Source organism: Archocentrus centrarchus, chromosome 7 (genome assembly GCF_007364275.1).
Source record: "Archocentrus centrarchus isolate MPI-CPG fArcCen1 chromosome 7, fArcCen1, whole genome shotgun sequence".
NCBI lineage: Eukaryota > Metazoa > Chordata > Actinopteri > Cichliformes > Cichlidae > Archocentrus > Archocentrus centrarchus.
In genome coordinates this window covers 4473324-4496279 of record NC_044352.1, presented here as the reverse complement: position 1 = coordinate 4496279, position 22956 = coordinate 4473324, and the positions used below count along the sequence as shown (strand labels likewise).

The window sequence follows — 22956 nt, the reverse complement described above, 5'->3', positions numbered from 1 at the left end:
TCCGTTCAGCCAGTTGATTCTTATCCCGTCCACAATCTCGATAAACTCCGCACGTGCCACTGCAGGAGCTGATGAAGAACATGACTTGCTCAGAGCGAGGGTGCACAGTCCGCTGAGATTCTAATAAATCAGCAAGAGGAAATGTTTTTAATCTCGAGCTGCAGTCTTTTTATGTGTATTATATAAGTATCATGAACTATAAGATTGTATACTTAATTCCATGACACTATTCTTCTACTCTATTATACATTCTACCCTTACATACTTACTGTGCTTGGATGATTTACAGCGACTATATACTCTATCCTGTATGTATATAATTATACTATAATTATAATTCTAAGCCACATTACATCAAAGTACTTCATGTTATGGAATTTTATGTTGCCTTATACTATTGCCTTATACTCCATTCCATTGCATTTAATTCTAAAGTTTCTCCTAGATCATGTCATTTAAAGCTGTCTGGGTTCAAACGGGTGGTCTACGGTTGTGGGCGGTTTTCAATCCTATATCCTGTATTTGGGAACATTTATTGACTTATTTTAGTCAAGTCTATTAATTTGAACAAATAACATTTGAATGACCTCAACCAGAAGAGGAAACATGCTTGAAAAAATAAAATAAAATCAGTAATGTATGACACCAGTGTGCTAAATTCAGCAGCTGCACTAAGCGCCTAATGAAATCTTAAATGTATTCTTGCACTGCATAAGTTCTTCAGTTATCACCACAATGGGTGCTACAATCAGGAGTGGAAATATGAACATTACCTTCATTTTTACTGCACAGCAGAGACAGAAAAACAAACAGTTGCAGACAGAAGTCAAGTTTTATTTGTAGAGGGTCAAAAGGGGACTTTAATTAGTAACTTAAAGAACACAAAAGAAATAAACATCTCAAATGGGCAAAAAGAAATAAATATAAGAAATATATGGTGATGTGGGATTTATCCTTCTCATTAAATCTACATTGTATATACATCATAACGACAAAGCCCTCAGAAACCCTTCAATGTAACCTGACGTGCTCCTGCTTAGCAATATAACCCCCAACAATTGTGATTGGCCTGTTAAACTGCCGAAATCAGCAGAATGGACATAAGGAAATGTACAAAGAAGTGGAAAAACTTGAAGGCAAAGGTTTACCTCCAACACATAGTACACCACACACAAGTGTGAATGGTGACTATGGCAAAGATTATAAAGGTTCAAAATCAGCCGACAGACCGAGGCCACAGATACAGATTAAATACACAGAAGCAGTGAAGGATAAGAAGGAAGAGGTGAAACTGATCAGAGTGGGACGAGAATAAAGAGGGGAAGTAAAAATGGGAAAACATTAATGAATGTTATTATGCTAAGTAGACATCCTGAGCAGTGGGACTGAAATGATCAAAGTTTCTTAAGCGAAAAAGTTATAAATGTAGATAAAATATTTCAGAAACTTTTCAGTGTTCTTCAATAAAACTGGTTTAATCAGATATGCTGAGAACTAAGACAAGCTTAAAACTGATCTATGCAGTAAATGCACATTTGTACCTGGTAGTGTGCCAGCGTGTTGAGTCTCTTCCAGTCGCTCTCTATCTTTGTTGTCACGTCTTCGTCCTGCAGAATGATCCTGGTGAGCCGACCCTGACGCCACTCTGACGACACAAACACAGACACACTGAGACGTGAACCCACGTCAGCAGGACAGAACTACACACCCCAAATCCCACAAAATGGGGGTTAACTTTGAAGGCTCCCTTTCGGACTATGTAACAGATATTGTTATGATTTTTAGGGCTAATTATCTATTACTTTGCATAAAATCTAAAAATTTAATTAATGGGGACCTATTGTGCTCATTTTAAGCTCTTAATTTCCATGCTACAACTTCACAAGGCTAGCTCTACATGATTCACAGTTCCAAAAATGTTCTGCGGTCAACTGTACGAGTAATTTAGATGGACGATGCCAACAAATACCAAACAAAAATGAAAAGTGTGACGCAAACCTTAAATGGAGCTCCGTCACCTGCAAAGTAAAAGTCGTGCTTTCCCACTGCAACCAACATGTTTTAAAAGGTGAAACTTTTACTTTGAAGGCTAATGTTCTCATTGTGGTTTCCATCACACGTTTCACAGAATCTCCTAGCAATTGAGACTAAACCGCATTACAGTGAACACTGGACCTTAGTGGTGATGGTGACATTAAAATCATGCGTCCACAGTGTAGTTTGTTTATAGCCTCACACTAGTGTCTTACATATAGACGATAACAATGAGAAATTACCTTGCTAAACTACATATTTTCGGTGATAGTCCAAAACTTTTGGAAAAATCTCATTGGCTTTTTGTCTAAAGAATCAGGGAGATGCTGCCTTTGTCCCCTTTAACCTTCTACAGTATAAAAGATGAGCATAGTCACAGTGACATCAGACATCGGTTAGTAAAGGCCTTTTATGAGGGTCAAAGGTGAATTTTCTGTGACAACTTCAATCATAAGTTGGTAGCCATTGAGCATACCCTGCTGCGACTCCAATAATGACCATAATTAGCAAAATAAACCTCACACTCTATTTAATCAAGCTTGAAACTAACAATTGAGACCATAAACTCAATATGGATATGCACTGAGTGAGAACTGGGGCAGTTTTCTCAGACTTCAACACAGCAAGACTTATTTTTGCATCCAGAGGAGTCAGCCCCTGCTGGCTATTAGAAAGAATGCACTTTTCAGACCCCAAAACTATATATGTTTTATACTGTCTATGCCTTTTTCATGAAGTTGTTCATCTGTTATGTTATGTCAGTAGATACCCAGGTCCATGTCGTCGGCCTGAGGCCTCTGCGAGTACGGGATTCCTTTGTAAACAGCATCCAGCAGTTTGTCTTTGACCTGAGTCACTGTGTCACAGTTCAGCACCTTCACTGGTACCTCGGTCCCAGCTTCACCCTCTGGAGGGATGCACATCAGCGTCTGAGAGGAGGAAGAGAGAGAGCACAGACTCATCTGCCTGCACCAAACTTTATTAAGCTGCTGCATGTGTGTTTACCACATTGTTGTCACAGTGAGAAAAATGTCACTCGCTGTTAAATTGGATATTTTTAACCACACACACACACACACACACACACACACACACACACACACACACACACACACACACACACACACACACAGAGGTTTGTACTTCTGTCTTTGTGAGGACCCTCACTGACTTAACACAATCTTGGGTCCCTAAAACCTAAACACTTCATGAGAGTACTGTCATTTTCCTGTGTCCTGACATGACCTGTAACCCAGAAGGGGCCTCACAAAAATGGTCTCTCTTTCTCTCACACACACACAGACACACACACACACACACTTTATGATCCTGACTCCTTAATATAATTTATAATGATCCCCAGCTGATGTGACAAACACTGAACTTTCATTCAGCTCAGACCCCCGACAGAAAACAACGCCAAAGGGTCATAAACATCCTGCTTCTGTGTATCAGTGATGCGTGTTGCTGTGGATACAATTGATGCAACAACCTCCCCGTTTGGGTGAGTTAAAAGAATCATCTGTAACATGTTATAAGGAAGCCTGCAATTTACAGGGTGAGTTTATTGTATGAATCAGGTACCAATAAAACACTGCTGGTTCCTGCTGGAAAATTATGGGAAGCAAGGCAATGACCTGCTGGTATTTCAACATAAAGGTGAAACTCTGTACTCTCCTCAGCTATATGGTACAGTGCTGCAAATCTTACAGTGTAATTAAAGAAGAATAGAGGATGTGTTTGAAAGCAACCCTTCTCTTAGTGAGCTAAATATTTGTATTGAGGTTATCACTTAGTAAAAGTGTACTTGTGCATGAAATAGAACAAATGGTCAAGTGTAAATTAGTTTCCAAGATTAACAGCAGTTTTTGACCTTGAGCAGACATTTGGGGGGGAGGCAGAAGTCAAACTGAGATGTATAGCACATACTTTTACTGTCAAAAAGTTGATATTATACTGCATGTTCACTGCTATTCATTGTAAAAAAAGCTCCTTAAGTGGCATGCTATAATTTAAAAGTTGGGTTTTTTGTTGGTTAATGATACAAAAGCTACCTGGCAGATTTAAAATGGAGGTATCACCACATTAGCTCTTCAATTCATAATTTCTGGCAACCAAAAAAAAAGTGTTACAATATCCCTAAAAAGCATCCATGTAGAACTAGGAAACAAATGCAATAATACTATTTCCATCCATCCATTCTCTTCTGCTTATCCTGTTCAGGGTCGTGGGGGGGTGGGGGGTGGAGTCTATCCCAGCTGTCATAGGGCGAGAGGCAGGATGCACCCTGGACAGGTCGCCAGCCTGTCACAGGGCCAACACAGAGAGAACGACAACCATTCACACTCACATCCACACCTATGGGCAATTTAGAATCACCAATTAACCTAACCCCAGTAACTGCATGTCTTTGGACTGTGAGAGGAAAACTATTATCTAACACACCCTTATATAAAGTCAGAACACAAGCACATGGAGGTGGCAAGAGAGTCTATAACCATAAGCAGACAAAAGTAAAAAATATACCACTATATGTAAATTATTACTAACACACCTGCAACATTTCATTTGTGAGCATAAAGTTTAGCATGATAGCTCGAGTGTGAAGTTTAGCCAGCAGGACTTGGGTTACTGTAGTGATGAGAAACATCTCTCCAGTGTTCATGTTTGGTTAAAGTTTAAATATTAAATATAAACGTGCAGTTGTGTGACACTTTTTTTTTAAAAACAAATGTCTACTTTGTGTCACCAAATTTCACTAGGGTGACTTGACACAAGCAAATGTTGATCGTAAACCTAAAAATGTGGGACAGGATTATAAATAATAAACAAAACTACCAAACTATGGTGAAACCAGCAGTCTTTTCCCACTGCAGCTACATTCAGTCACAGCTCAAACTGCTGTATTTAATTGTGGTTTGTGCGCACGAGCGTGTGTGTTACCAGCTGTTTGTAGTCAATCTGCTGTCGGATGAGTTTGTCTTCACTGAGAGAATAACGAGCTTCTCCGGTGATGGCGTCAATCGGCCCCTTCTCCATCTGCTGCTTTATGGCACAATACAGCATGAAGAGAGGCTCGCCCGCACACTCCTGAAGGACAGGAAGAGGGAATGATGAAGGAAAGGAGGAGGAATTTTTTTTTTAAAAGGAGCAAAGAGGAGAAGGAGGAAAGCCAGGTTTGTTACTACAGATTAATCCTCAGAACCCATCAGTGGGATTTAAGCCAATCCCCTTCATTCCCTATGAATAAATTAGCTGCAGCTCTGATCTGATTGGTCACGCTCAGACTTGAGAGGAAGATTTTAATGAGGTCAATTAGGGAGAGCAGGAGGAAAGGAAGGGAGGAAGGAAGGAAAAAGTGGGCAGGATGTTGTACCTTGAGGAATCGATGCAGGAGGAAAGTAAACCAGTTCGTCAGCATCTTCTCAGCAACAGACTCCGTCCTAAATGCACACATACAGGTCAGAGGTCATCAGTAAATACAATAACTGCTACAATTGTCTAATTGGTCAAATCAAATTGAACAGGAAAAACTTAATGAGGTCAATTAAGAGAGAGCAGGAGAGATGAATTTGGGGATGGAAGGAGGGATGGCTGTTACATCAGCTTCATAAACAAGGACTTTTATTTTGAAGTATTTGGGAGAAATGTGATGCTACAGATGTAGTGGAGGATTCATTCCTTTGATCAGCTGTAATATTCCAGGTGTGATGACCCACTCACACTAAAAACTGTAAAACTTAAAGTTAGCAGTGGTGAACAGACCTCCTCAGCAGCAGCTTGGGATGATTTCTGTTCTCCAGGTTCTTCTCAATCAGGTCGGCCAGCAGCTGCTTTAACACCACTGTAGCATATTCCATCCGACCCTGAAGAGGCAAAGACAAACAGCCCAGAAATTGTTAAATTTATTTTTAAATTGTTAATAATTTTACTAGCCAAACAGGAACAGGCAGAAACAGCTATTAAGCCTCTTTTAACAGCTGTTTGCTGATATTAACAACCAAATGTCATCAGCACAGGTGTCGTAACCAGCTTTATTAGCAGGCTGTAGCACTGTGACAGATACCTGCAGAGCAGCCATGAGCAGGGAGGCGACGTTCCCCCGGTCTCTCATGGAGAACGACCTCTGAGCCTCCAGCGTGTGGATGAAGGTCAGCAGGAACATCTTGTTGTTGAGCAGCTGACTGAAGAGCCGCAGCGCTTTCTCCACATTGGCTGGAGACTAAACAGATGGATGTGCACTTAGTTATATATAAACACGTCTTCTCATTAAACCAGGCCTAACTGGAAACACTGACACACTGAACATACAGTATATGTGTGTATTTATATGCCTGCTCACTGAGCGGTCAGCGCGAAGGTTAAAGATAAATGTTAATTAGCCTGAATAAACATCAATAAATCTTAATATAAATAAATCTGAATTATTTAGCAAAACAAAGTCAGTCAGAATAAACCTGATTGAACTGAAATAAACTTAAACCTGACAAACTGAACCCCCCCAAAGAAAAAGAAATGGATCTGAATCAGAAGAACCCTGACCAAATTGAGATAAACCTAATTAAATCAAAAAACTAAAAACAAAACTAAACAAACTGCATTAAACCCAAACAAAGAGAAATAAATGTGAATAAACCTAAATTAACATAATAAATTTGAATAAACCTGGTTAAACCTAAACAACCTCAATTAAAATAGAATAAATGTAAATAAAACTGAATAAATATAAATGTATAAATATGAATGAATGATAACAAACCCAACCAAACCCCTTTAAATAAGAATAAATGATAATAAACCTAAATAAATTAGAATAGTATTGTAATCAAAAGAACAAACTGTTATAAATCTGAATACATTTAAATATAAATGAAAATAATTCAAACTGGAGGAAGAAGAGGAAATCTCTGGTGATCACAGCTCACCAGGTTTATGGAAATCTGTCTACCTGGGGCCTGATCTGCTGCCACACCCTGTTATGGGGATCAGAGAAAATGTGTGGCTGTGGATCCAGAGACCAGAAACTTGAAGCTCCGAATGTCCTGCTACATGGAGGTTCATTCTGACTCAAACTCTTACAGCAGCTCTGCCTCCCTCCCTCCCTACTGTTTCCTCCTGTTTGGTGGATGTGTTGGGTTTGTGGTATTGCTATGTCATACGTACATCAAGCTCTTTGAGGACAGGGTGCTCTTCAATTCCTGGGAACATGACTCTCATCGTGTAGGTCCGATATTCCAAGAAGGGAATCTTCACTCCATCCATGTCATTGGTAAGTTCTTGGATGTCTGTCTGCAGCTCCGCGAATGCTGCGGAGAGAAAGAAGAACATTAAAAATATCATCACAGAGAGAAGGAAAAGAGGTAAGGAAGGAAGTCAAAACACACCCTCTTTGCACTCTAGCGCCACCCGGCTCTCCAGGTTGTCCATCTGCAACTGGAGGCGTTTGAGTGTGCGGTCGGCATCACGGGTCTTCCTCTTGTAAGCGATCAGCACTGCAATAATCGCGATGAGCAGCACGCCTCCACCTGCTCCGATCCCGATGATGGCGGGCAGAGTCAAGGCGCTGTCGGAGTAGATATGGAGCATACCCGGGGAGTACTCCAGACCGCCCACCAAGATCTACAGAAGACACAACAAAAACTTGTTTTTTTAATGATAGTTTTACCTCCTCATCTGATAATTGGGATCCTATCAGTAATATTTAGCTTGCAATCTAAAGCTTCTTGATATCACTGTTGTGAACTGGCACAATATAAATAAAATTAAATGAATTAAATCAAGGAATTTTGCTGTTTTGAGGCAATTTTCTCAGAATACTAAATTACTCATTTCACTGTGCATGTGACAAATAAACCTGATCTGATCTCACTCAGTTTAATGCTTCATAACTAACACAGCTTAGTTTTGGCTACAGGATGTATGGTAATTATTAAATTATAATTTGTTGCATGAGAATAGTGCTTTCAGTGTTTTAAATTCTGGAGACAAAATTGTGACAAATCATACAGGTAATCTATAAACACACACACACACACACACACAAGTGTGTTTTGCTATCTTTGTGGGGAATTTCCATTGACTTCCATTCATTTCTACAGCCTAAACCTTACCTTTACCCTTTTCCTAACCCTAACCATCACATACCTAACCCTAACCCTAACCTAAACTCAATTCATACCTTAGCCCTAACTCTGACCCCTGACCCAAAAACAGGGTTTCTCCTTGTGGGGACAAGGTTCCAGTCCCCACAAGGAGCAATTGGTCCCCACAACGTAGTATATGTCAGGAAAATTGTCCCCACAAGGTATTATAAACATACGCACACACACACACACACACACACACACACACACACACACACACACACACACACACACACACACAACGAGATCTTGATGTTATATGTGTTTCATTATCTTTGTTGTCTCTGGTATTAATGTTTTATTAAAGTGTTTCCTCTTTACAGCCTCTTAATATTGATTCTACAACAGATGAAGGTACTATGAACAAACGGATAAATAAATGATAAAGAAAAGACGATATGAACAGATGCCAGAGGGGAGGGAGGCATTCTGAAATGATAATCAATAATTTTAATAATATATCAGTAGTTTGTCTGGTAGGAGGTTCTGTTCATTGATACCAAGTTCACTTTGAACATATGTGTGTGTGTATGTGTGTGTGTGTGTTTGTATGCATGGTGTTGTGGGGACATTAATGTGTCTACACAACCACTATGTGAGGACAAAAAAGTCCCTACAATGTAAATCATGTACGTGATAATAAATCAATTTATTCATTATTTTCCCAATGCTGAACTGTCTCATTGATGTGTACCGACAATATTATTTAATGTTATTTCAAACACTTTTTGCTACTATTTACATGTCTGAATAATTTTCTTGTTTTTGTTTGTTTTGTATTTGTCATAAAACAGTAAATTATGGTTAAACTTAGGCTAAATTTAGTCTTTAGGAAATGAATGTCAGTCAGTTTAACGTCCTCCGAAGTGAGGAAAACATTCTCACTGTGTGTGTGTGTGTCACTCTATGATATGTGATATCGAACCAATTACCCATGACTCCCTGCGGCTGCACTTAATGACTTTCACCTTTATAAAGACCCCCTCCTTTTCCTCCTACTCCTCCTCTTCCTGTCTTTTTTCTCCCTTCAAAAACTGATTCATTGCCAGGATACTTCAGTCTATGTAAACACAGTCAGTGTCTATAATTGAAACAAAGTCACATCAAAGGTACTTTAGACTTGTTTCATTTTATCCTTACAGCTAGTGGAGGGGAAAACCCAAATCCAGTTACAGGGGACCTACAGGTCTCAAAAAAGTATATAAGGGAGTTATTCTCATGTCCAGTGCCACAATTCCTCTCTACTAGAGCAGCTTTGTATCATTCATAGTTCAAAATAATCCTTCTTTTTTAAATACTCAGTTCTATTGGGGCCTCTTGGCCAGGTCATGTTTGTAAATGAGAACTGGTTCTCAAACATTTGACCTGCTAAAATAAAGGTTTTTTTAAAAAAATTCTCTGACTAAAATAAGCCATTTTATCTCCTCTCTCTGCAAGCCAACTTTCTTCTGATTGGCTGCCTCTTGTAAACAAAAGAACAACGAGTTGGTGGGGCTTCCATGCTGAGGTAATCTGTTGATTTCCTGCTTCACGGTTGGATAAGTTGGTTCCAAGCATGTATGAATCTGAGTTTACTTTGTTTTTTCTCCCAGTCCCCATTTTTTTTGTCTCTCTCTGAGGTTTTTTTGTAGTTATTTTTTTCTCTCTGTGGCTTTTCTTTGTCTATAATCCGTTCATCGTTGCAGTGGTTTGTCACATGTTTTTGGCCCTTTTATTGTCTCTGTGGCCATTTTTCAAACTTTCTGTGGTTTCTGATTGTTTTGTCTGTTTGTGGTCACTTTTTCCTCTGTGGTTGCCTTTTGTCTCTTTGTGGTCATTCTTTGTTTTGGTAGTTTTTTTTTGTCTCTTCATAATTGAATTGTAATTTTTTTTTTGTCTCAGTTGTTTTTTGTTTCCTCTTGATCACGTTTTGCATCTTCCTGGTCTTTTATTGTCTCTGTCATCTTTTTTCCCCTGTTTTTGGTTTCTGTGATTGTCTTGTTGCGTTGCGGTTGATTTTTTGTTTGGTTTTCTTTTGTTTTTGTCTCTGTAGTCTCATTGTCATTTCTTGTCTCACGGCTGTTTTTGCCTCATTTCTGTTTTTCCCCTCTCTGGTCTTTTTTGTCTCTGTTACTGCTTTTTTGTCTCTTTGTGAGCTCTTTGTTTTTTTCTTGCTTTATGGTTGTTTCCAGTTTTGTTCACTTGAATAACAAAATTTGTAAAATTACCTCAAACCTCCCTTTCCAGAGTCCAGTAACCATTCTTGATTATTTCTTGTTGTTATGTGTTGTTTTCTGTGAGAATGAAGAATGAAGTGGGGCTTACTCACCACAACTCGCTTTTCTCCGGTGATATCAGGTGAATCACAGAGCAGCTGATTCTCTGACACAGTCAGCAGGCAGGGAGACTCTCCAATCAGGACTGTGTAGTTCAGGCGGTTGTTGCCAGGGGCGGGAGGGATCAAATTTTTACCCTGAAACACAGACAGGTTTACTTGGATCATTTCACTCATAAATACTCTCAATTCAGACTGCATTAATTTGAGAAATCAAACCTTGAGGATGATGGGTGACCCTGGTTTGACTTCCAGGATCCCAGAGTTCCCCAGGGGGTCAAAGGTTGGGTTTGGGTAGTGTGTAAAGGGAGTGGAGTTAAGCACCAGCAGAGAGGACACCTGCACAGGATGGGGATATTAATGTAATGTTAACATGTCAAGAACAGAAAAATCCCTACATGTGTGATTCAGTTTAAAATGTAATTTTTCTGTATGTGCTGCACTTAAGGTTTAATTTTGTTTGCTGTGGTTATTATAAAGTACTTTCCGAATGAGCGATACCTGGTCAAAGATGAAGCCGAACTCATCGGGCCGGAGTGCCCCCTCTGGCGGGTCGGGTTTAGTGTAGACCAGACCAGGAGCCAAACATGTCATTGTGCTGTCATTGACTACAGTGCAGTACTGCAGAAAAAAAACAAGAAGTCTGGTTATGATGATGAATGTAGGGTAACTGCAGGGTGTTGAAGGCTAAGGGGGCAGCTGAAACTGGTTTAAGTTTCAGAACATGGGGAGTTTTAAAGCAATTCACAAACAAATATCATCTCCTCAAATCTCCAAGAGCCTTTAATGTATTTCAGAGGATAAAACCAATAATTGCTGGACTACAGTTCAGTGTCCCGATCCTCAGTGTGGGACCAACTGTGGTTGCAGTTTTGTTCTTACATTGTTAGTTTCCACTCCTCCATATTTGGCTCTGACTTTGGGCTCCTGGATGGTGTGCAGGTTGGTTCCTGTCACCGTTATCACTGTACTCCCACTGCATACACAAAAACACAAAGGTTACAGATCAGTTATCATGATTGTATTAATTGTATAAGGCAATCTGGATCTAGAGGCTTTACTTGAGGATGGTCCAGTTTGGCTCAATGCTGGTGATGGTTGGGTCATCCGTGTACGTGTATTTGGTATCTGAGCTTGTGACCTCAGCCCTATCAATCTTCAGACGGATGGGGGCTTCGCCGGTGCCTGACGTGGAGCCGGGAGTTATGCAAACTATCTCCCGACTGGTCCGCCTGAAGGAGAGATATATTATTACATCTAGTTATTATTTATAACAGATATATTAACGGGTGGATGTCAGAGTGAACAGATCACAACTAACTTGACAAACAGACACTCCTCCTTGTTGATGTAGACACTGACGGAGCTGCCAGCATTCAAGTGTCGACCCGTCACTGTCAGTCTGGTTCCTCCAGACACGGGCCCCTTCTCTGGGTGAACACGGCTGAAACTTGGGCTCTAGAGGAGGAAACACAAAATGACAGAGGTGCCATTTACTTGAGTAAATATACAAACTATAAAAAATATGATGTATCTTACATGAGTATTTCCACTGCATTATTATTTATTGTCTGTTACATTTACTTAGCAGCTACTTTAAGTGATTCCTTCATGCTTTTGTTACACATTTATTTACAGAATGGTAAACACGGGCAGACATAAAACTAATCAATCAAATTTTTTTAAAAAAGTCTAAAATTTCACTAAATCTAATCCTGTGAACTCAGTCTCTAGTTTTCAGTTTCCATCAAGAAGGGTGTAAAATGGTAAGTTTGGGGCACATAAACACGCAAACAGGCTGAAGAAGTACTCACCACGAAGGCGTAAGTGTCGCTGGAGAAAGCTCGATATTCGTCGTTGCATAAGCCGATGCAGACCTCTACCCGACCGCCTGGAGAGTGAGGCACGAGAGCCTCAGCCATGTCGCACACGATCCTGCAGACAGAGAGACAGTTAGGACACGCCCCCGATATGTTTTCTGGCATGTTCATACCAACATGCTAACACTCACTAACCTCTCAGCGCTGATGTATTGTGAAGGGATGGGGTTACAGCGGACTCCCGCCACCTGAACATGGGCGATCTCCTTCACCTGCAGACCCAGGTTCTCCCCCTCAATCGTCACCCGAGTCCCTCCTTCCCGAGGTCCTGTCACAGGATTGATCTGTGGGGGATGGGCAGCAGATCAATCCCTTCTTAGGTAACATCTGTTCCTTGATTGACTATAGCTGTCCTGTGCTGTTCCTCCGTGTTTGCTTGTTGCTCAATAACAAATATTGAAATCTAAGGGCACCTGTGTTTGCTTCAGTTGAAGACATTAACCAGGATTTTGTGATGTTTACATGTGAAGTTACACAGGGATGTAAAACAAACATGACACTCCAGATGACAATAACGGCACCATACAAGTTACAGGTTTGATTCCCTACCTTGGTGATGCGCGGGTGGCTGCAGCGCAGGTTGTGTCGGCCGTGGTGCATCCAGTTCTGTTCAGGTGATGGGCAGTGCTGTCGGAGGAGGCACTTCCTGCTTTCGGTGCACCACCCACACTCAAAGGCAGGTGGAGCTTTGAGGCACTGACCACAGCTGGAGCGCTGAGCCTCACACTTATACAGCAATGCTGACAAACAACATGGATATGATCAGACAGCAACCCGATACAACATATCACAAGAGGTACAGCGGTGTGTAAATTTGTGCTCCTGTTAACAGTGTGAGATAATGGAGTGATTTTTAAAACCAGGAATTTAAGCAAAGTCAGTGGATTACTTCTGCTTTGTGTCGTTTTGTGCTAAAAAAGAAAAAGGCGTATGGAGCACCTCATCACTTTACCCAGGTCTCACACAGTTTAATGAGTTTGTTGGAGATGTGATGTAGCCACAGCCATTGTCAGAAAAAGTCAGGTGATGCACCTTTCACATTTCATTTGAGGGGTGGGGCATGAATCCACCCCACTGGATAACTTTGCAAAGTGTGAAAATTGCATGTAAGTAAGGAAGAATTTTTGGGAATTTGTAACAAGTCATTAAGAAAGGACGGATTCATCAGAACGGTTTTCCAAAACGTTTAATTTTATCTAAACCAGAGGTGTAAACCATCCTCAGTTTTAAATGCACAGACATCATCCTGCCACACCAAACTGAAGGAAGATGGTTGGGCTGAGAAACAGTTATGATGGCGGCATTTTTTAATTTTTGTTGTGAGAGTAAAATTTTTTTTAAAGACACTAGACTGCAAAGTGCACATACAGTGATAACAAATTCCTAAAATTATACTTATTTTTCTTCCTCAAGCTGTTTATGATTATTAAATGTGAGATTTGGAGGGGATTTTTTTTTTTTAATAAGTTATTGCAAAATGGTTTTGCTGGTATGGTTCCCTTGAGATCAGTTTGTTATATGTAGTCCATGACACAAAATGAGTTTGACACCTAGACCATATAAATACTCTGACTCCTCAAACTTTGTTCCAACAATCAGCAGCAATTGGCTCCTCGAAGCTGCTAAAGTACACGATTCCCCCAAAGCAAGCGAACACTAGAAGAAAATGAAATGAAATGGTGGAGGTCAGGCTGAGGTCTGCGAGTCCAATAAAACTTTCAGAGACTGTTTGCAGAATCATCAAAAAGGCAGTTTGACTGATGGTCTTCAGGAAGCTTCAGCAAACTCTGGAGTGGTGTTGCTCGGTTCTACTGAGCATGGAAGACCCATCAGAAGAAAACTCCTCCCTGCTCCTCCCAGATTTCAGTGCCAGAAGTTTGCAAATGAACATCAAAAGAGGCCTAATTCATGCTTGAAACAACTCCTGTGGCCTCAAAAAGGCAAAATAAAACTTTTAGCTGCACAAAGATATGAGCAAAGGTATGTTTGGAGAAAAGAATTTCATGAAAAGAACATTTCTGTAACTGTTCGGCATGGGAGCGGATCGATCATGCTTTGGGGCTTTGTTGCAGAATGCTTCACTGGTAGAGGGAAGCATAGATTCAACCATGAATAATTTTGCAAGCAAACACTGACATTTTTGCTAAAAGCTATGTGGAAAAAAAGAGAATGACATTTGCAACAGTAAAACAATTCCAAATCTAAAATGGGATACCTCAAGAGAGCCTCACAGCTCCGCCCAGCCTTAATATCTTTAAAAAAAATTGTGGCGAGACCTCAGAACAGCAGCGCGACTAAGAAGAATATCTCCGTATCCTAAACGGTGAAATCCCACTGCTACAAAAAAGCCTTTAAAAGCTTTCATAACTACAGCGAGGGTTTTAAAAAAATGACAATTTTAACACGGCAATAAATGGAAATTAAAAAGTGATAATACTTTAAATATTTGTTGTACTTCAACAAACCATCCGTGACAAACAGGAGCACACACTTTTGCATAGATTTAATTACTTTTTTGAATACTTAAGGTTTATATTTAGTTATGGTGTCTCATTTATTTCATGTTTTCATATTTTTCATACAAACCAAAGATATTTAAAATTTAGAAATGAGGTTTAAAACTAGACTGATCACATAAAAAGACAAAACCTGAGCTGCAAATAAAGGACCGTGTTAATGTTCCATTCTGGATAATACAAAATTCTAATCGACTAATTCCTCACAGATTTGTGAAGACGAGCAGTTTGATTAGCGGATTTTACCTTTCATAGACACGGGCTTGTCGATGAAGAAATCTCCGTCCCAGACAATGGAGAAATCCACGGGGAGATCACCAGCCTCGTCCCCTTCATACCAATACTGCAGAGACACAGAGGGGGAGTAATTTAAGTATGGCACATTTTAATTGGGAAATGGAAAATTTAATTCTGTGTTAATTAACAGAAAGCAGCAGGAACAAATTTTAATTAAAGGAGGAGAAGAACAAATAGATGTACAGAAGAGGGGAGAACAAAAACTCTATATGCCACTGTTCAATAGCGACATGCACAGGTGATATTAATACAGGTGACATTAATGTAAATATAAGTGGAGTTTCAGCTTGCAGTCAGCCACAACATTAAAACCAACTGCTTGATATTGTATTTTTTTCCCCTCTTGCTGCTATAATAACTCTGAACCATAAATTCCTGGACTCCAAAAACCTCTGAAGGCACCAAGATGCTCGCAACTTCAAGTCCTGGAATTTGTCCACGGACTGGACTTTTTGTTTTTCCCCCACCACATCTCACAGACGCTCGATCAGACTGAAAGTCTGAGACAACACCTTTAACTCTTTGTCATGTTCCCTAAAAACACTGTCCTGCATTATCCTGCTGAAGGATGACCACTGCCATCAGGGAATACTTCTGCAATGACGGGATAGCACAGACTCATGGGTGGTTGTGAAGTAGTCTAGTCTATTGACTTGCGTTTCTGGTAACAAATTTTCCACTTGTGGGTTCCACTAAACCCTGTTCATCCCTCTACATTCAACCTATTAATAAAATCACAGCAGAGCTGTAAAAGCAGTTTAGAAGAAGGAAATACCAACAGTATTTTAATTCATTATGATCCGAACATCACCAGATATAGAAATACTTTAAGTCTGTAGATATTTTCACTGTTTAATTTAAGTGCTGGTATCCCCGCAGCAATTTTCTGACTTTTCATGGTTTACAAAACCATCTGGTGTGCTGGGTTGGACCTTATGGCAGGCCACATGTTTGACACCCCAGCAATCAGTGCCTGGGATGTACACTAGTGACCACCTGTCAGCTACAAAGCAATGCACCACAGGTAAATTGCTTTGCATGTAGACAGGGCTTTAAGGAATTAAGTAACAAACAACAGACAGATATCCATCTTCAGGGATCTGAACAGACATGTGCCTGAGACAGGACAGCCATTAGAGAAGATGAATGGAGGCCCAAGTATTGCTTAACTGCAGTCATTGTTTAGGTAAGTGGTGCGCATCATAGTAGCATCCATTTAAATGACAGGAAGCCCTTTTAAAAAATCCTGGATGTGCTCTTAATGCTGTTAGTGGTCCTAATGGCAAATGAGGGTATTTAGTAATATTACTGAATATAACACATTTCAACTATAGCTTATAAAGAGTAAAGCCACCACGGCTAATGTTTCCACAGCCGGTGTTACTTCAGGTAAGATCTGTAGATTTGTACAGTTTCTCTTCAGAGAAATTGAGGACAGATGGTGCTGCTTTAAAGAAAAAGATGGAAAATGGATACACACACACACACACGCGCGCACGCACGCTGGATCGGTGTTGTCATGGTGGCTGCAGGTCTCTATGGCAACCAACAAAACACTGTCAGAGAAACAACATAATGGACTTAGAGCTGATAGGAACCTGATCTACCTGCCGGTCTCATCGGAGATAAACAGTGGGGTGTTAATGGAACAAAAATATTTTAAAAAATAACCTCTGTGTGTGTGTGTGTGTGTGTGTGTGTGTGTGTGTGTGTAATGAACAATGCACTTCATCTCACATGCTGCTGAAAAGACGGAGAGGCTGCGTCCTGAATATGTCAGCTCGACTCCAAAGGTACCAGATAATCTGACGTCGCACAGACACACACACAGTCGGTGAAACCAAAGTTGAGTTCTCAGAAAGATTGAAAATCAATGTGCCTTAATGACTCCGGTCTGCTGCTCATTTCATTAACTTACATCACACACACACACACAGATTAATTAAGAGGTGGCAGCTCTATAATCTTACTTCAGCAAAAACATCTACTGTAAAAACCTCCTGTATGACACTACAGGACTGAGTCTGCTGCATGCACACATGCACGCACACACACACACACACACACACAAAATTAACAAATTTCATTAAGTCAAAATGGCTTCAGGTCAATATTCCCCTCCTCAGCAAAAAATACTTCAACGTCCGACCAGTTTTACGGCTTTTTACCTCTCTGTCACTCTCTCTCACACACACACACACACACACACACACACACACACACACACACACACACACACACACACACACACACGGCTGTAATTAATAAAGCACTGATATTAAAATGATCTTTTCTGCAGAGCTGCAAGAACGACCTCATCGTTCATAACTGAGTGTGAGCACTTTGGTGTGTCTGTGAGGACCGGTCTGAATTTCCGACCTCATGAGGACATTTTGTGGAAAGTAAGTTTGATTTTGGAACGTGATCAAAGGAAATGATCAAACACTGAGGACGTTTTATGTAACGTGAGGATATTATAAGCTTTGGACTTTTTGAGAAAATGCAGACACATTAGATTAAAATGGAGACGTTCAAAGAAATGGGAATACTTTTGAAGTTAGAACATTTTGGGAACACATTCCCTTCAGAAAACATTCTGGGAAAGTGAGCTGACTTTGGGCAAATGTTGGCATTTTAAGGTTAAATGGAGACATTTGGGGGAAATGGGAATATTTTTGATATATACTTTGATTTGAAATTTGTGAATGTGGAACATTTTTTGTAAAAAAGAGGAGACTTTATATTAGTGAGAAAGTGGGGATATTCGGAAAGGTGTGACATTCTCGTGGGTTTTTAAAACACATATCTGGTGATTAGTGATAATCAGCAGACTAATAAAATACTGGAATTTCACTCACTTCTTGAACAGGCTGTAAGAAAACGATATTTTTGCCAGATTACTTGGACAAGTCAAAACTATCCATAGAGGCAATAAAAAGTTTTTATAGCAGGCTGTAAACATGCTTATTTCTGCTGTAAATACAGATATTTTAACATGAGAGTCTTTGGGGACTGACTCACTTTTGGAGCGAGTTGCTGTTAGAGGAACTGCAGTTTTTGCCTCTTTGGCGCTGGCTTCATTTTTCAGCCTGGGAGGTTAGGTTAGATTCAGATTTAGATAGTGATGGTTAAGATAAGGAGTCTGTGAATACACTAAGAGTCCTCACAAAGACATAAGTACATTGTGTGTGTGTGTGTGTGTATATGTGTGTTAGAGTGATGACCACACAACTGAAATATGTGAAATACCAAGACCAATCGAGAGAGAGAGAGATGTGTGTGTCTAATGTGCTGATTTTCCATTAAAAGCAGCCAGCTGAGCCCAAGAGAGCAGCATCATAAATCATTGCAACACACATGGATGCACACACACATACACACAGGCAGTAAATGAAAGGAGAAAGTGCTGCTGAACACACACTGGCTCCACAGATGACAATCACAGACGATGCTGGTGAACGCAGTTCTTATCTGCAGCTCGTGCAGTGGCAGAGCTCCAACCTGTCACATCTGAAGCTCACAAACACTCCTGATCTCACACTCACGCCACAACTCAGTCTGCAAGATGAGGCGCAAACACAACTACTCAAGCATCAATAGCCATCCTCCAAACTCACTGCAAATTTTAAATATAAAAATTAAAATATGGGTGCTTTTAAACACTCGTTGCATAATGTTTTGTAAGCATTTAGCTGAAACGTGTTTGTGCATGATTGAGTATTTATAACTTTGCCTCTGGGTGTGAATATATTTAAATAGCATTATATACATTGAGCATGGCTTGCCCTATCAAGGCACACCTGTTCATACCTGTCTAAAATATCCTCTCCACCATGTGAGATACTGCCAATTTTATTTGGATTGTGCAGTCAGATGACGGCTCTTTTTACAGCCCATTTGTAGCATCTGGACCTGTAATTTGTTTTGCAAATGTGTCACCACTCCAGTAACATATACATATCCCATCTCCATCATCCCGTTTTCAGACACATTTGCCGCCTCTGGTATATTTAGTTTAGCTTTCTTGGCACAGTGTTCGCATTACCCAACATTGTGGTGTTGGCATACCTGGTCCAGCTGAAACCATGAGAGAGGTAGCCTTTTCTCTTTGCTTTAGGTGGTGGATCGTTTGTTGTGGTTTCCTCCACACATGAAAGTGATCCGTTTCCTCCTCTGATTAGCTTCCTCACTGTTAAACGGGGCCTTTGATGTGTCACTCTCATAATTTCCACATCCAGCAGCTGCTTTAAGGCTCCTTTTTGACAAAAAGGAATTTTTCCACCCTTAATTTTTTTAATTTACCTGGTGGGCGCTGAGCTTCCAAGCGGCTGTTCTTTGTCACCAATGACCAAGTCAGTCTCCTCTCAACTTTTATGGATACAGTTTCTAAGTGCAGCTAAGTAAGCTTTGTTGGCCACAGGATCACATCTCTGCTTTTGTCAGATGATGCGGTCATGCTGGTTTCATCGAACAATGATCTCTGACTCACACTCACAGTTTGGGATTAGAATTAGCTGAGATCACAATTCTAAGTCAGAAGAGGGTGGAGAGCCCACTCTGGGTGGGGGGAGGAGTTGCTGCCCCAAGTGGAGGAGTTCCAAGTATTTTGTGGTCTTGTTCACAAGGAAAGAAGGGAGCAGAAGATACAAGTAATATGGATGCTCTACTTTCTGCTGTAATGAAGAGAGAGCTCAGTGCAAAAGCAAAGCTGTCAATTTACTGGTTGACCGATGATCCTACCCTCACCTATGGTCACGAGCTGTGGTTACTGACCAAAAGAATGAGAATGTGGATACAAGTGGCAGAAATTGGCTTCCTCTCGGGTTGGCCAGCCTCTCTGTTAGTGAGGAGTGTGGTCAGAGTAGAGTGGTTACTCCACCTCCACTTCAAAAGGAGCCAGTTGAGGTGGTTCAAGCATCTGACTAGGATGCCTCTTGTTCACCTCCTGGTTGAGGCGTTCCAGGCGTTCCTGGTAGAAGCAGGGCAGACCCAGAAGGTGCTGCAGAGATTACATCTCGTTTGTCTTCAGAATGTATCAGTGTCACCCAGAAGAGCTGGAAGAGGTGGTCAGAGGGATGGATGTCTTAAGACACTTGAATTTCTCAGATATCAGCTGAAGTATGACTGTGTTCAGGCTGAGTCAGTCCAGCTTGTATTTAACCATGCAAGTCAATGCAAAGAATGCAAAACAATGTAATCATTACAAAAAAAGGACCTTTGAAAGGTTAAAACAAAAGAACCAAATTTGTGGATATCATTTTGGGTTCCAGACTTGTATGAAATGTATTTGGATACTGCATAGATACTGCAAGTGAAGCTACCTGAACCATTGTAGAGTTTACTTTTTCCTTTGAGTTTTATTTCTTCTAACATATTTATAACATTTAGATTTAAATTGAATTTTGCGGTACAACTTCCACAACCTCTTATTCACTACCCTTTCTGTGCAATTTATATCAGTATCTGTTATAAACATTACTTGATGCTTTCGTCATAGTTTGTTTTTACTGCTTTTTAAAAATACATAATATAGTACAGTATGTCTGTATAGTACTGCAGGACCTGAGCGCTGCATTAAAACAGACCCACAGCTGTGCTGTGTAACCTTCCTTCCCTCTTTGTCTTTTTAAAGCTTCTTACTTGTGTCTATTGGCTTTCTGGGAGCTGCTGAGCACTCAGATGTGATCGTGTGATCTATGTTTTGTGTCACTTGGCTTGTTATTCAGAGTAATTCACTGGGAAACATTTCTCCCGCCGGGACAATAAACTCAGGTCGATCTTAATTCTTGTTTCTTTTTACTTGTCAGTATTTCTCTTCTTGCTCCTGTCTGCTTTCTTAGCCCCCCCGTCTCCCCCCATCTCTCCTGCTGGGTCTTAATGTCACAGAGCTGGTGGACACACACACACATACAGCATGTGTGGGTCTGCTGTCCCCATGGTAACCCCTGTGGTCGCTGGGGATGCCACTATGGGGTCAGAGGTGCTTGGCAACATCAGCATGAGAGTGTCTGTGTGTGTGTGTGTGTGTGTTTGTTTAGCAGCTGCTTGTGCAGTGTGTTGAACTGCAGTTCCACTGATGTCCACTGGGTCCTGCTGTGATTAAACTGAATGCCCTAACGTGAAACTAAAGGAAACCTGCCTACAGATTTTATACCTGTACAAGTGATTTTTATCACCACAGATTTTGATGGTAAATTTGAAATGAATGAGGCAAAGCTGGCAGGATGGGACCTAAATCACGCAGTAAGCTGAGGAGTGCTTGAGTTTGCAGCCTCTGTATCAAAGGTTTTTTCAGAGGACCATACTGACTTAGATAAAGTGAATGAAGATAACTTAAGATAACTGAATCTAAACATAGTTTCAGGTTACAATGAAAATATTACTAACATTATAGAAAAATCTATTTAAATGCTATATGAATATTTAAATTAGCCTATTCCCAGTTGTCTGATATGCACCATTGAACAGCAGCTATCCCTTCTCTTTCTGGCCTTGCAGTGCATGAGTGACGCAGGGGTTAAAACTGCCAGTTGTCCACACCTGATAAGGTGTGAATAAGAGCAAGACTTCGCTGGCTTCTTGCCAGAACTTGTCATGCTCTCCTGACTGCGGTTACCCAATTCATCTTAAATGTAACCCACCTTTGTAAAACTCTTTATTTTGTGCTGCGGCTAATGAGCTGGGTTGTGTGAGCTGTGTGAAATTGGATATTAAAGGTATACTAGCAGATTGCCACAGTCATTCACAGTTTGCAGTTACTCGCCAACTACTTGCTAAGTGGTAGCAAAACTGTGAAAAGTGCTAGAACTATATATCATTCACCTTCAAAGTTAAAGCCGTGACTTTTGAAATTGTTTAGTTTCATTACCAGTGAACCTGAGTGTTGGTGACCGATTTCATCCAATGACAGCCGGCAACCTTGCTTAATTTAATACAGTAATACAGCTAAAATTAAAGAAACAACTTCAACTTTAAAATAAATTGTATGTTGTACAAAACTAAATATTTGTATCCAAAATGTAGTGGAGCGAGGCTGTGATAATATTTCAGGGGGCTGGTGCCACCCCATGCCCCCACTATGGACATGCTCCTTGCCCCACTATGACCCTGCTTAAGGAAATGATTTTAGTTCTTAAGTAAAAACACTTCATCTACCACATTCTGCTTTAATAATATTTGAGGGTGGAAGGAATAGGACAGATGAAGGAAAAGAAAAATGATAAAAGGAAGGAATGGGAATAGATTGGAGAATTAATGGAAAGGTGCAGGAGGAAAATAGCAGGAAGGAAAGGGGGGAAATTCCCTTTGGAATAACTGCAGGCGAAGATGGAGTGACAGATGAGGAGGTACGCTCTTAAAAAAATGAGATCGTTTACCATCCACTGTCACTTCTCATCAAGCTTTCATCTATCACACGTGCTTGCACATGTAAACTTCATCACATGATCATACATCAAACCCAGACCGACCGGACTGGAGACAACCAGCCATTTTTTATTTTATTTTTTTACATTTCTGTGATGAAACATGGTAATTAGGCTAAAGTTATCTGTTATCTTTAGTAGATATGAAAATAACTCAAAATGACTGACAAGGTAGCATAATGATATACTTCTACTGATTTCTTTGAAGTGTATTCTATGCCTACTATCATTATGTGTTGACTATAAGCTGTTTTTTAAAATAAAGACAGTATTTCCCCAGAGACATTATAAAAGGGAGCAAGATGGCAGTCAAATAATCCTATACACAAATCTATAAGGGAATTCTGA

The 22956-nt window shown here is 40.4% G+C and overlaps 1 protein-coding gene across 1 annotated transcript in view; it reads right to left on the bottom strand.

Moving 5' to 3' along the window:
- Window positions 1–22956, bottom strand: part of plxna3 (plexin A3) — a 163878-nt gene that overhangs the window by 4652 nt on the left and 136270 nt on the right. Inside the window, exons 14-31 of the mRNA XM_030733139.1 lie at window positions 15134–15230; window positions 12921–13111; window positions 12507–12655; window positions 12306–12426; window positions 11813–11949; window positions 11553–11723; window positions 11374–11467; window positions 10993–11112; window positions 10711–10830; window positions 10486–10629; window positions 7419–7653; window positions 7198–7340; window positions 6101–6256; window positions 5800–5900; window positions 5411–5477; window positions 4978–5124; window positions 2804–2963; window positions 1542–1645 (exon numbers count right to left, since the gene is read on the bottom strand). Of these exons, the coding sequence (XP_030588999.1) occupies window positions 1542–1645; window positions 2804–2963; window positions 4978–5124; window positions 5411–5477; window positions 5800–5900; window positions 6101–6256; window positions 7198–7340; window positions 7419–7653; window positions 10486–10629; window positions 10711–10830; window positions 10993–11112; window positions 11374–11467; window positions 11553–11723; window positions 11813–11949; window positions 12306–12426; window positions 12507–12655; window positions 12921–13111; window positions 15134–15230 (2457 nt within the window). The remainder of the gene's footprint in view (window positions 1–1541; window positions 1646–2803; window positions 2964–4977; window positions 5125–5410; window positions 5478–5799; window positions 5901–6100; window positions 6257–7197; window positions 7341–7418; window positions 7654–10485; window positions 10630–10710; window positions 10831–10992; window positions 11113–11373; window positions 11468–11552; window positions 11724–11812; window positions 11950–12305; window positions 12427–12506; window positions 12656–12920; window positions 13112–15133; window positions 15231–22956) is intronic.